The sequence below is a fragment of the Phyllostomus discolor genome, chromosome 6 (assembly GCF_004126475.2).
Source record: "Phyllostomus discolor isolate MPI-MPIP mPhyDis1 chromosome 6, mPhyDis1.pri.v3, whole genome shotgun sequence".
Taxonomy (NCBI): domain Eukaryota; kingdom Metazoa; phylum Chordata; class Mammalia; order Chiroptera; family Phyllostomidae; genus Phyllostomus; species Phyllostomus discolor.
In genome coordinates, this window is record NC_040908.2 from 13,622,109 (window position 1) to 13,635,245 (window position 13,137).

General features: G+C 51.8%; 1 protein-coding gene across 1 annotated transcript in view; it reads right to left on the reverse strand.

The window, feature by feature from the left end:
• KIF3C (kinesin family member 3C) overlaps positions 1 to 13,137 on the reverse strand; it is a 34,442-nt gene that overhangs the window by 7,750 nt on the left and 13,555 nt on the right. Inside the window, exons 2-5 of the mRNA XM_028516146.2 lie at positions 7,847 to 7,948; positions 7,030 to 7,152; positions 5,786 to 5,904; positions 5,205 to 5,321 (exon numbers count right to left, since the gene is read on the reverse strand). Of these exons, the coding sequence (XP_028371947.1) occupies positions 5,205 to 5,321; positions 5,786 to 5,904; positions 7,030 to 7,152; positions 7,847 to 7,948 (461 nt within the window). The remainder of the gene's footprint in view (positions 1 to 5,204; positions 5,322 to 5,785; positions 5,905 to 7,029; positions 7,153 to 7,846; positions 7,949 to 13,137) is intronic.

A 13,137-nucleotide genomic window follows, 5' to 3' on the forward strand; every position in this document is an offset into this window, starting at 1 on the left:
GCCTGGGGCCGAGGTGCGCCTTGAGGGCTGCAGGCTCTGGGAACGGGACAGAAGGACACGGCTGGGCGAGTAGAGCAGTGGATCAGTGTGAACTGGCAGCCTGACCCAACAAAGATGCCAGGGCTATTCTGGGTGGCATGGGGGGAGGGGGAGGGGAGTCTGTAATTGGAACAGCACACTCCCTGTCTACTCCCTCTTCTGCCCCAGGCCTCCTTTCCTCCACTGATCCCTCGTAGTGAGCAGGTTGTGGCCGAGAGCCGGGAGAGGAGGCCTGGCTGCATGTACCCACCCCTCCCTACAGCGGCCTGCGGCTACAGTCCGTGTGCGCTCAGTAGGTCCTAGGAGCTCTCCCGGGACTCTCCCTCCAGATGGCTGTTATCACTGTATGGTTTGTTTTTTTTCCCCTTCATGTTAAAAAGTCACTCTTGGCTCCAGCTCGGGGGCTGACCCCCTTCTCATCACCTTTCCTCTCCCGTTCTGAACACAGGCGCCCAGCGGCCCAGGGTGTGTTCTCCTCCCAGGCCCTGCACGTGCACCTGCCTCAGCACCTCGGACTCTCCCCACCCCCCCGACCGAGGTCTTGTTCCCCCAGCCCCGCACCAGCCACCCCCTCGCAGCGCTCCCCTCCCTGCAGGTCTGAAAGCTCACTCTTCTCATTTCCCTCCAAGACGCTGCCCCACCTCCTGTCCAGGGCAGCTGGTGTGCCTCCCTGCTTCTCACAGGCCTGTGAATAAATCTAGGGACCCAACCTGGAGCTGAGAAGGTTCTTACTGAGGTCAACGTTGCCTTTATCGTGAAACCAGTGAAACTTTCTATCCTGATTCTAGTTAGAGTCAGGAACGCTCTCTCGTTAAACTTGGAGGTAGCCCGAAGAGAAAATTAAAAGGAAAAACAAAAGAACAATAAGCCGAACTGCCCTTCTATGGCACTTTTAAGGATGAAGGCCCACTGGCTTCTCTGGTGTCCCCATAGTTGTCATATTGGCCTATCGGTAGGATGCGACCGTTTACCGAGCATCTCTTCTGTGCCAGGTGTTGGTCTGGAGCCTCACACACACCATCACGCCTCAACCTGAACAGTCCTGCGGGGTCCACGTGTTAGCCCACCTTTACAGATGAAGAAACTTGGGCTCAGAGAGGTTAGAAAACCTTCTCAAGGCCAGCAACAAGTGGCAGAGCAGGGACCAGAATTCAGAATGTTCTAAATCTAAAGTCCAGTCTCTTTTGACTGCCCCATGATGCCTCTGAAAAGCATCCAGGGCGGCCAGGCCACACAGCCAAAGGGCTGGCGTTGCAGACAGGATGCTGGGAACTGCATGTGAACCATGGGCTACAGACATTGCCATGGGCTATAGAACCTTAGAAGATAACTTTGTGTAAACACAATTAAAAATAAAGTCTCTTGTGAGAAATTAGAATGCCATCCTTGAAAAATAATTATTGCTAGAGATGGTGGAAAAAATATTTCTTCAAAGTAACATTAAGACAAAATTGTTCGTGACTATGGAAGGCCCCTCATCCGAAGTTACTCTGCATCAGCTAGCGGCCACATGGAGACGTGGAGAAGACAGAGAAAGGGAGGGACCTCCAACATCGGCGGATATGGGTATGTTTCAAGAGCTGCTCAGCAATAGCCCTTTGTTTTGGAGACAGGCTGGGGAGAGTGTGTGGGGCAGATGCTCGCTGCTGGAGGAGAAGTACACTTCTCCAACAAGAGTTTTCTAACGGGACAGCGTGACACCAGGTATGACTCCTTCCTAACAAGGCTGCTCTCCTCACCCCTTGAGCAGAAGGCCACAGGGTGTTCTCCTCCCCGAACACCCAGGCCAAGGGAAGGCCAACCGTTCCACACTTGAACCGAGCAGATGGCACAAGGCCCTGGCTAGTTAAATGTGCTTTGGGAAGAAAGTTTTTCAGCCCTGATTAAGTTATGCTGCAAACTGTGGGACCCAGTGCTGAGGGAAGGCACCCCCCCTTCCAGGGAGGCAGCTTGCTCTGCAGCCTGACACCACGGTTCCCCCACATGGGGGAAGCTGCACCCAACGACGGCCCCACCCTCAGGCTTCCTCTGGGACAGGAGGGCGTGGGGCCGATGACCTCAGAGATGGGGCCAGCCGCTCTTGCACCATGAAGCAGCCCTCTGGCTGTCTGAGCTGAGTCAGAACTGCAGTGGGAATTCCAACTATGAGAGAACTGTTTTCACTTTAGTTTAACCACCAACTGCTGCTTTAAAAAAAGTAATTAAAACTTTTGTTTCATATAAAGTCTTCCTAGGTCTATTTTTACTTTTCTTTTTGCATTTTTTTGTGATTTTAATAAAAGCTCTGAGATGAGTATTATTTATTGTGGTTATCAGTCATAGCAAAATGGTCAGTCACATTAAAAAAGAAAAAATATACAGCAGTGATTGAGAACTGCATGGAGTTGATTATCTGGTACTTGTTAATAAGTCTTTTGGGAGTAATTTAGATATCAGAGTTTTTTCTTAGAGAAACCTATAATAACTGTTTATATCATTTGTGTCTGAGTGTGGTGGAGAACATATGTCAGAACTGATATGTCAGAACTGCCTTAATCCCTTTACCCTCACCCAGTTCTCCACCTGTACAGAATACATGCTCTGTGCGTATTCTGAGCAGGTCCATACATATAAAATAGCATGGTTAAGTTGTGAATATACTTAACTGTGATTTTTAAAAACTTATAAACATGTGTGTATCTTTACATGTCCAACATAAAATGTTTAGGGAGCACAGTCCTTTGGGACCCGGCCAGAAGTACCGCTGCCACAGACCTGCAGATGCGGGCTGGGGAGCAACTCCAGACAACGCCGAGACCTGATTCTTCCCAAGGACTTACGGAGGAGACGATACTACAGAGTGAGCTAAAGTAAGAAGCGTTTGAGGAGTAAGCAGAGTTTTCTGGTGTTCGCGTGGCAAAGAAAACACTCACTGCCTCTTTCCTTGGGTCACTTTCCTCGGGCAAGAAGGACGGTGGGGGGGGGGGGTCAGAGAACAGGAAAGGTGGGGAGGGCACTGCAGACGCGCATCGGTGTCTGGTCCAGACCCGTTGCCAGCGGGTTCCCTGAGATGCACACACAAGCACAGATTCGCCTCTGAAGCAGCAGAGAGGCACTGGAGAAGGCAGCAGTCGCACCGTGAACAAAGACACCAATGTACATGTTGGTGTCTAGTCTACATATTATTTAAAGTGTGCTACTTTAAGATAGCTGTTTTCATTTCAAAAATCCGTGAATGGTTTTTCAGTGTATGCAAACCATTTTATTTTTGCAAAAAAAAAAGGAAGTTATTTAAGAGGTTATTTAACTTAAAAGTTATTTGAGTTCTTTAAAAGAAAGTAAACTTAAAAAAAGAAACAGAAATAAAGAATGGACATTTACAATCACCGAGCAGAAAGCTCGGCTTCAGGAAAAGTGCCCGTGTGCTTTCCAGTCGGGACTGTGTGCCTGAGGCCGGGGCCGCACTCTGAGAAGCGAATAAACTCTGAAGCCCGAAAGGACAAAACTCAAATCAAGATCCCTTCTCAGCTCCAGATTAAAGGGTTAAAGAGGCATGACAAAAGCCACGTGCCACCTCGAGTGGGTGGGTGGGGAGGCGGGGCACAGGGCACTGCCTGAAGGGTATTACTGGTTCTGGCTGAAACAGAATATTGCCTATATAACGCAACAGTACTGTCAATACAGCCTTTCCTGAACTTGATTATTGTACTGTGGTTACATGAGATGACGTCCTCACTGTGAGGAAACATAAGTAAAGGGCCAGGACCTCTTCACTTAATCTCAAATGGTGGGGTGGGGGGATGGGGAATGAATAAAGCGAGAGGTGGCAAAATACGAATCAGTGAATTTTTCATGAAGGGTATATGCAAATTCCTTGTATTATTCTCGAAATTTTTATTTTTCAAAATAAAAACTTTAAAAACGCACGCCTTCTCAGATTCTCTCTCATTCCATATCTAACCAACATAAAGAAATTCCTCCACCTGGAAACTTTTAAACTAAGGAACTTTTCTAAGCAGAAGCTTCACTAGCATTTCCTTCCAGCAGAGGGCGCCAGAGTAGTAGTTTTTAAGTCTGGCTTCCTTGCTGGAAGCCTCACCTGGAAGCTTTAAAAAAAAAATTAGTCCTGAGATCCTTCAAAGATCCTTTACATCAGACTCTTTGAAGCCCAACTCACAGGTGATTCTAGTTTCAGCCAGGGTGGAGAATCTCTGCCTTAGATGCTGCACTACTGTGGGTCTCTACTTAGACTGGAAAGGTAGATTTTAAGTCCAAAGTGACACCATTGAAAAGTCTTCTGCTCATGAACTTGCCACTTACAAACTTGCTTGGTGTCACCTTGGGTGGGATCAGCCTTTCAGAAGGTAGATGGAGCAGGCATCTGATGCCCAGTGAGAAGCTGTAGACCTACACAGCCAGCTTCCCACCCCAGCTTTGGGCAGATTCTTGCCCTATCCTGCCATTAATATTTCTAGGATAGAGAGAGAACAAAGAATCTCTGGGAAAGTGCATTGGTATTCAGCCTCCTAAATGCCTTTATAAACAGATTTTCAATTAAGGGACCGTGGTCCAGCTGAGTGAGGAGTCACTCTGTTAGGTTTGAACGCCTGGCTTTGTTCTTCGCGGCCACCAGTAGAGGGAGCTGCACACCCAGCCAAGAGACGCAAACTGCACCTAAGGGCTAGGATGTGGAAACAGGTGGACATGCTGAATCACGGAGCTGGGTGAGGCTTTGAAGATTGGACACACCTGTCATCTCCTGATCTACTTACTTCTCTGTATTCCCCACTGCACTTGGGTGCTGACCATGTCTCATTGACCTTCTGTCTGCAGAGTCCCCCACAGTGCCCAACACACAGTAAGGCAAATACTAACTATTGTTGCTGCTCTTGGCACCAGACAAATGAATATTCATCAGACCGGCCAAATGTTGGCCTTCGCTGGGATTGCCAAGAGGCCCAAGTGCCTTTCCTCCCCACTTCAGTCTCCTTGTGGGGTATTTTCTGCACCCCAGGCCACTGAGAGAGACACTTTGTTTTCATCACAACACCTTTCCTTCACGGAGACCCCTATTTTAGGTCCTGAGATTCCCCCTTCCATCTGTGTCCCCCTCACCCCTCCCGGGTCTGTAAAAGCCTCGGTCTGCCCACAGGCCCCTGGCCCGGGTGACTAGGTGCGGGACTCACACTCCGGCCGGCACGAGCGGCTGGAACTTCCACTGCTCCTCCTCGCAGTCCAGGAAAAGCCGGTTCATGATCTTGTTCTTCTCCTCAGGGGGGATGAAGTTCTCGATAATTAGGTACCTGGGAGTGGGAATGAGGCACAGACGGGGAATTGGGCAGAGAGGCCCCACAGGTATATGTGAAGTTGAAGGATCAGAAGTAAGAAGCAAAGAGGCAGAGGGAACACAGATGGAAAAACCAAAAAGTTGGTGGGGGGGATCCCAATAGAAATAACAGACTGGAAAATCAGTTCTTCTAATGCACAGAAGTGCAGGCTCAGGGCTGCAGGGGTGCCTTGAGGCCAGCCCCCAGCATGCACTTTGGGGCACTCGTCAACCGCAGACTGCAGAGGGAAGGAGGGAACGGGAGGTAGGAGAAACTCCAGAAGCTCTCCCTCATCCCTCCACATGTTAACCCTAAGGCCCACAAACTCCTGGGTGGCAGCTGGAATGAGGCCTCCAGGAAGGAGAAGACCCCGTTAGGGAGAAGCCTGGGGCCCGAGGGACAGCCGTGAGGACCAGGGAGGGGAAGAGCAGGGAGCCTACTTGAGCTTGAGTTCCCGGGTCTGCTCATTCTGCGCCTCCTCCAGGTCCTGCCGCACGCGGATGTACTCGTCGTGCTGGTCCTGGATCTCCGCCTTCACCGCCTGCAGCTTGGCGTAGAGCTGGGTGGGGACAGGTGCAGCTCAGAGGCCACCCAGCTTGGGCCCTGACGGCCGCAGGCTCAAGGTCCACCAGCTCAGCCCGGGATGAAGCCAGGACGGGGTCTGGATCTCTGTCCCGCTACCCCACCACGAGGCAGGACAGGCTATTCGAAGGCTGTCCTGTCCCTCCCCCACTGGGGCCTGTTCCCTGCCCCCTCTCAGCTGCCGTCAGCAGTGTGGAATGTTCAGCCTCGAAGAGACTCGGGGCACCTCTTGGCCCAACACCCTCTTTTTATAGGTGAGGAACCTCAGGCACAGGGTTGTTCAAGGTCACACACAACTAGTTAACAGAAAAGCCATAATCAGCACCCAAGTACAGGACTGCTAGTCCAGGCTCAGGGAGAGGATGGGCTTGGAGGCTGAACCCACCCCACTCCCGCCCCTGCAGGGACTCTCCGAAGTGGGGGTGTGGGAGGCAGCACTGGCCCTGCAGTCCCACTTCTAACCACAGAGAGGTGTGTCCCTGGAAACTGCCACTGTGACTAGGCCTCTGCCTGGCCCACCCTGGGGCAGCCACTCAGCAACCCTGAGCTCTCCAGGTTCCTCCCTGAATCCAGGCCGAAACTTGCTGCTTCCTGCCCTTGACCCTCATGTACACCCCTCTCCCTGGCCATGGGCTTTGCAGGACTCTGGTGGCCGGATATGCTCATCCCTCCACACACCCTCGAGGGTCCTGTGTTTCCTTCCTGGAGCCCCGCCAGGCCCAAGTCTCCTCAGGCTCCCTCACTGTCCCCCTGGCCCTGCTCCAGGCCGGGCCAGCCAAACTGTGACTCACTGGTGACACTGCAAAGGGGGAAGTGACCCAGGACCACGGGGACAGCAGCCTTGGAGACAGGAAGTGACAGTGTGGCGTTCCCAGCCTGACAGGCCCAGCGTGGGGCCCGGGAGAAAAGACTCTGCTCCACCCCAGCAGACCTTTGCCTTCCCCGCGCCTTGCCCCAGCAGCCCAGGCAATGTGACTGGGGGTCAGCAGTTCAAGGCAAGTGGGAAGAGGCCCTAAAACACACACCCCGTGGGCAGGTGACTATCTTGGGCAGAGGCTGCCCGGCCCTCACACCTTGACCCCGTCCTGCTGTGGCATCTCACCTTCTTGAGTTTCTTGGTTTTGACCTCCACCTCCTGCTGCAGGGACGTGTAGGTGCCCCGGAGCTCCATGGTCTCCTCGTCTCGGAGCATCATCTCCTGCTGCATCTCCCGCTCACGGCGTTTCTAGGCCAGTGCAGGGCACAGGGGCTCAGAGCCGCAGCCCGCAGTGGGGAGGCCGAGGGAGCTCAGGGACAGGCTCACTCGGCCTCTCACGGGACCTGGCTTTGCTGTGGCCACAGCCACCAGGAGGGAGAAGGGAGCATCCCGCGGCCCCCACCCATCGTTCCCACCCTGTCCTCAGTGGAGCCTCTCCGAACTTTCTTCTCAGCTCACACAGCCGCGCCTCTGCCAGGCACTGTCCATGTGGACAGAGACCCTGGCCCTAACTAACCGCTGCTGGCACATTCCAGGGGTGTCAACCACACATAACAGGTGTCTGTCATGTGGGCTTCCCAGCTGCCTCATCTCTCGTGCAGTATCACAGTGGACTGGTGAGACCCAATCGTGGTCGGTGATGACTCAGGACAGCCATACAGTTGGCAAAGAACTCTCGCCCTTGTGGGAGGCCCCGGAATTCGTACCAGGTGCAGCGGAGCCCGATGTGGTGGAGAGCCACCACTTTCTCTCACCCACCAGCTAGCAGGTCCCCCACCAGAGACAGGCCCTGGGCTGGCAGGCCCACGGAACCCAGGGCAGCACGTCTTAGGGTCCCAGCACTGTTCCAGGGATCCTGACTCTCTGAGGGCTTTCGGCCCGATGCCCCTCAGACGTGACCTTCAGGCCACGTGCCCCCAGGGACCTGAAGCCCCAGCCCTACCTGCTCAGCAATCTCCTGCCTCTTCAGTTCCAACATCTTCTGCTGCTCGTTGGTGTGATCCATGATGTTCCTGCCCCCGATGAGCAGCTTGCTCTCCATGGCCTGGGGACACAGAGAGGTTTGGAGACAGGCTATTTGAAGTGCTGCAAGGTCCCCAAGTTGAGGGTTTGCTTCCCTGATGGGGCCTCCTGGCCCTCCACAAGAATGAGATTTTTCCTGTAGCCTCTTGGGCCCCAGCACAAGGTTCTTATTGTTGGCAGGACTATTAGGTGAGAAAAAGAGAAGGGGGCCCCTCAGGGAAGGCAGGGCACCTGATCTCTTTGCTTGGGACCCAGATGGAAGGTGGTTCACCAAGCCTGGGAGGGTGTGCAGATGGCAACCTAGTCCTGGCAATCAGCACCCAGCTGCCGTCCGGGACAGGGAGACTGGAGGGAGTCACCGGAAACAGGAAGGGGGCTCTCAACACGGGCACCAGGAGAGTCTAGCTGTGGGCTGATATGGAAAGCAGAGGAAAAGCCAAGAGGAGAAGACTCTGTCACACCAAGGGGCACACGGGGCCCCAGCAGCACACGAGCTTTGGAGACGGCCCGACAGACCCCGGTTCCACCCACTAGCCACAAAGCCTTGGCCCGGTGACCCCCTTGAGTTCTGACATCTGAAATTCTGGAACCGACTGTGAACCGGGGTGCCTAGCAAACATTTGCTGAGCAGTATTTGCCAGGGACTGAACTAGGGCCAGAGCAGACATTACCTCTGCTCTCACCCTAAGAGAGAGGCACTGTTACCCTCTTTAACGAAGGAAGAAGTTGGAGGAACTAGCCTGAGGGCGTGCAGGTAGCTGGCAAACCCGCCACCCCCAGGCTCTGTGGAAGCTCCTAGCCCGTGTTCGCCACAGACAGTCCATAGATACCTGCTGTATGGGAAGCTTCAGTGATTACAGATTTGTGTAAGCTGTGTGCACTGTGACGACACTAAATGCATTTATACTGTTGCTCCTCACAGGGGGTGCTGCTCCAGGGCACCCCAGCTATCCTCTGAATTCATCCCAGGCCTCCTGGAAGGGCAAAATCACCTTGAGCCACCAGGAGAAACTGGCTGCCTCTGCAGTGGAATTTTTCCCAGTGGGACCTGCTGACCCGCCTGAGGGCTCTCAAAGCAGGGGATGCTGTCAGAAGGGGACCCCTGTGTCACCCGTGAGAGCCTCATCACTAGGGACAGAGGAGGACAGGGGTTAAGAGTTGCTTTTGGGAGGTCAGAAGTTGGATTATGTGAAGGTGCCAGACGGCACTGAGCAAAACTGGGTCAGTCAGAGCAGCCGCAGGACCTCTCAGAGGCCAAGAGAGAGCTGCTGCAGAGAAGGGCGCCCTCCAGTGGCTACCTGTCCTCACTGCCACGCCACAGTCACCTGCCACACCCACCTCCCCCCACCAACCCTGACCTTGCTCCGTTAAAATGTCTAACTGTTCACCCCCCATATATCACAGACCCGAACTCATCCCAGACTCTTCCTTTTCCCTCAAGATGGGCACTTGCACCACCCTTGAGTGAGAAACTCCTTAAATTTTGTGTGCTGGGCACCTTACCTACCTCACCCTGGTGTCCACCCCACATCCCATGCACCCTCGGCCACTGGTTAAATCCCATCAAGTCTGTCTCCCTGGTCTGGCCCACACCACTCCAACCTTTTCATCTTCGTGATACCTGCTGACTTCATGAGATCCTTGGGACTCACCTGAATCAGTCATGATCGCGTCACTGCCTCAGTTTCCCCTTCCATCCATCTCTACATGACACGCGGAAGGATCCACCAAAAACGCAACTCTGAGCATGCCCCCTCTGCTGCAAACTATTCAAGTGGCCCCGCTCCATACAGGATAACCCCCCAAGTCTGTGGCAGTCACAGGCCCTGGGCTGCCCCAGCCTCCCCTCCCCTGACTGTGTGCCCTGCACTCCAGCTCCACCACGGGAACCCCAGCGCCCCGTGTGCTCTGCCTTTTCACGCCACTGGCCTTCTCTTCCCACCCCACGTCCCCTCGGAGAGCCGCTACTTCTCCTGCAAGACACAGCTTGAGCTTTTCTCTGATTCCCTCCAATCTGCACGTTTCCCCCCTCGGGCCTCCTCAACAACCAGAACACTCTCCTAGTGTTCTGCCACGACGTCCCATTGTTGGTGCACATTCCGTCTCCCCTGCGAGCTTCTCCAGGGCAGGAACATGTCTGACTCGGGTCTCAGTGTCAGGCCTCAGCACGGCGCCAAGCACAGTGTAAGTGCTCATCCGTGTCTGATGAGCTAAAAAGAATCCTTGGGGTTGACCCAGAAGGGTCCCAGCTTTTCCTCCTTCAGTGGACCGACCCACACTCACTGTTGCAGGACGAAAGGGCAGAGCAGCAGGGTCCAGGCACCCGGGACACCTGGTGGGAGGGACAGGCTGGGTGTGAAGAGGCAGGAGAAAAGGCAGCAGCTCTCTCTTGTCCACAAGGAAGCCACCTACTGCTCTGGGCCACGGATGACCAGTCCCTCTTAACGACGGGGAATGGAATCTTGAGGGACCACCGCACTCTGGGACACCCTTGTCCACTCCAGCCCTGAGTCCCTGCACTTCCCTTGGCATTTTATGTAACTCATGTTCTTCACTCTTTGCTACCTAATAAAAACACACTAGTTTTCTAACTGGGATACGTATGAGAATCCCCAGGGAGCTTTTAAAACTCCCAAATGCCAGGCCCATCACATTATCCTGGGCCCCTCCACTCCTGGCTGTGAGAACTCCTAGGCCAGGCGCTCCAGAGAAGACCCAAGAAAGGCAGGCACAGGCAACAACAGGAGATGTCCTGTTTTTCTCCTGCCTGATTTAAAGACTGGGGCGGAGCGAGAAGCACAGGACAAGGAACCAAGAAAAAGCAAGCCATTATTTTCTAGGTACCTACTACATGCTGGGTCTTTCGCATCCAGTCCTCTTAATAACCCTTTAAGCAGTGGGTCTCAAACTTCTATGTCTATTAGAATCATCTTTCAAAAGGCCCAGTGCCCAGGCTATACCCCACTGCCAGTTAAACTGGAATGGGGATGGGGGTAGGTGGTGAGGTCCAAGCATCAGTGATTTTGAAAGATTCCCAGGTGATTTCAGCATGCAGTCAAACATGAGAATCACTGCCTTTGGAGGTCTCCTGAATCAGCATCACTTGGGAGCTTGTTAAAATGCAGAATCTCAGGCCCTACCAGACCTAGTGAATCAGAAACTGCCTTGTAACGAGATCCCAGGTGACTTAAGAGGCATATTATTAGCGCCATCATTTTTCCAATGAGAGCTCAGAGAGGTTAAGTAAATCATCCAAGGTCACATCGTGGCCATTAAATATAAATGGAGAATCCAGACCCAGGCTGGCCTGGCTCCAAAGCCCATGCTCTTTCTACTGCAGACAATGTGTTCAGTGCTTCGGGAAGCAGAAAAACAGAACTTGCTGGGGCCAGGGGTGGAGCAGGGGGGGGGGGGGGCATGTTTCCAGCAAGAGAAAATCATATCTGACTAATCTCCAAGGTCATCACAGTACACGGAGAAGCCAGTGGCTAGAGCTTTAGAGGTTAACATGCTTCCGGCAAGGTTGTTCATTAGAGGTTATTCAAAGTCATAGGGCATGTGAGGAGCCGGAGAAAGGGAAGTACTTTCTCACAACAGAAAAGTGGATTAGCAAAAGGAAACAGAAGCGAACAGGCCTCCGTGGAGATGGAAAAAAGCTCAAATGCTAAATGCTGGGGCTGGTCTCCACTGGAAAGCGTGCACTGGTGAAACACCCACCCTCACAGAGGCACCCGAATCCTCCTGAAGGTGGTCGGGCACAGGAGGACTTCTCGGCTGCGTGAGTCGGCACAGGCGGCAGAGGAGCTTCGGTTACGGCTGGACATTTTGGGAAAATGTACTCTAGGAGCTCTACTCATTAAATGATAGCTACGAGCCATCAGTTAAAAGCCGAAAGGGGTGGGAGGGCTGAGGAGAGAGTCGATGTCTGTTGTTCCCACAAGACATCGGCTTAATATGCTGCCACCGCTGAAAGAGTCAACAGCATCTGGCCGGCCACCATCATGAAGGCTGTTTAGAAACAAAACAGAAATCCTTCTCCCCTAATAGAAAACCACGGTGTGTAGCCACATCTGGAGCCCTGCGCACGGTCCCCTCCCTGCATCTCCGGGGACACGAAGGAGAGAGAAGATCCAGAGTAAGGCGGCTAAAACCAGAGAAGGGCTATTCTAAGAGACCTTGAAAAATAGGCCTCTTTTTCACTCTGCAAAGACAAAGGAAGGTGAAGAGAATAGGCCTGGAAACTCTACAATCAAAACAGGTGTGAAAAGCAAAGATCCAGACTTTTCCAATCAATCCTGCAACATAGAGTAAGGGCTTATATCCTGAGATTTCAGGATAAATAAAGGGAAGTTCTATCCTGTACAGAAGGTAATAAATTTATGGGATCTGATATCTCAGGAGCATAGAATTAAATACTTAACAGTTTATTCTGGGGGCATGTTTTTAACCTTTTATTGTCTTCCTCTCCTTTCAGAAAAAATTGCACTTACATCAAAATGACCACCAAAATAATGAGAAAAGACTTCATATTTTCTCACCTAGCTAATCAGCTTCTGTTATTTCCTGTTTTTTTTCTAGATTTCCCATATGCATACACCATTTTTTTCATATCTATAGACATGGTATAAAGAGAAGCTTATGTCCTCCTATTTACACTTTATCACATATCTCAGGCAGTGTCTGTTACTTCCATAATGTTTACAAGTTTAATGATTGCATACTATTTAGAGTGGATGATTTATAATATATTTAACCCCCATTATAAGATTATTATTGGTTGTTTATAATGTTTGTTGTAAACACCTTTGTGCATATAATTTTTTTGCTTTTTTACATGACTTTCATGGCAGGAAATTTCAAGAGTGAATAAAGAGTTACAAACATTCTGGGTGTCTTAGAAGATACCATCCAGTAACCTTTCTAGTGGTTTATGCCACTTACACAACTGCCAGCTATGATAATGGAACCACTTTTATTAGAATATCATATGCATGAAGTGTTCTTGTTATTTTTAAAATCATCTATAATAACAGATTTAAAATCAAGCCTCTCTACTTATTTTATATTCCCCATACCTTTAGGGTCTTGTGGAAGTCTGACCTCCCCCTCACAAAATACCCTTTTATACTTTTGGGCGTGATTTTTCAGTGAGGTGTAGACCTCTGATTCAAAACAATTGTTTCTTCAACCTCCACCTTCTCTAGCTACTCA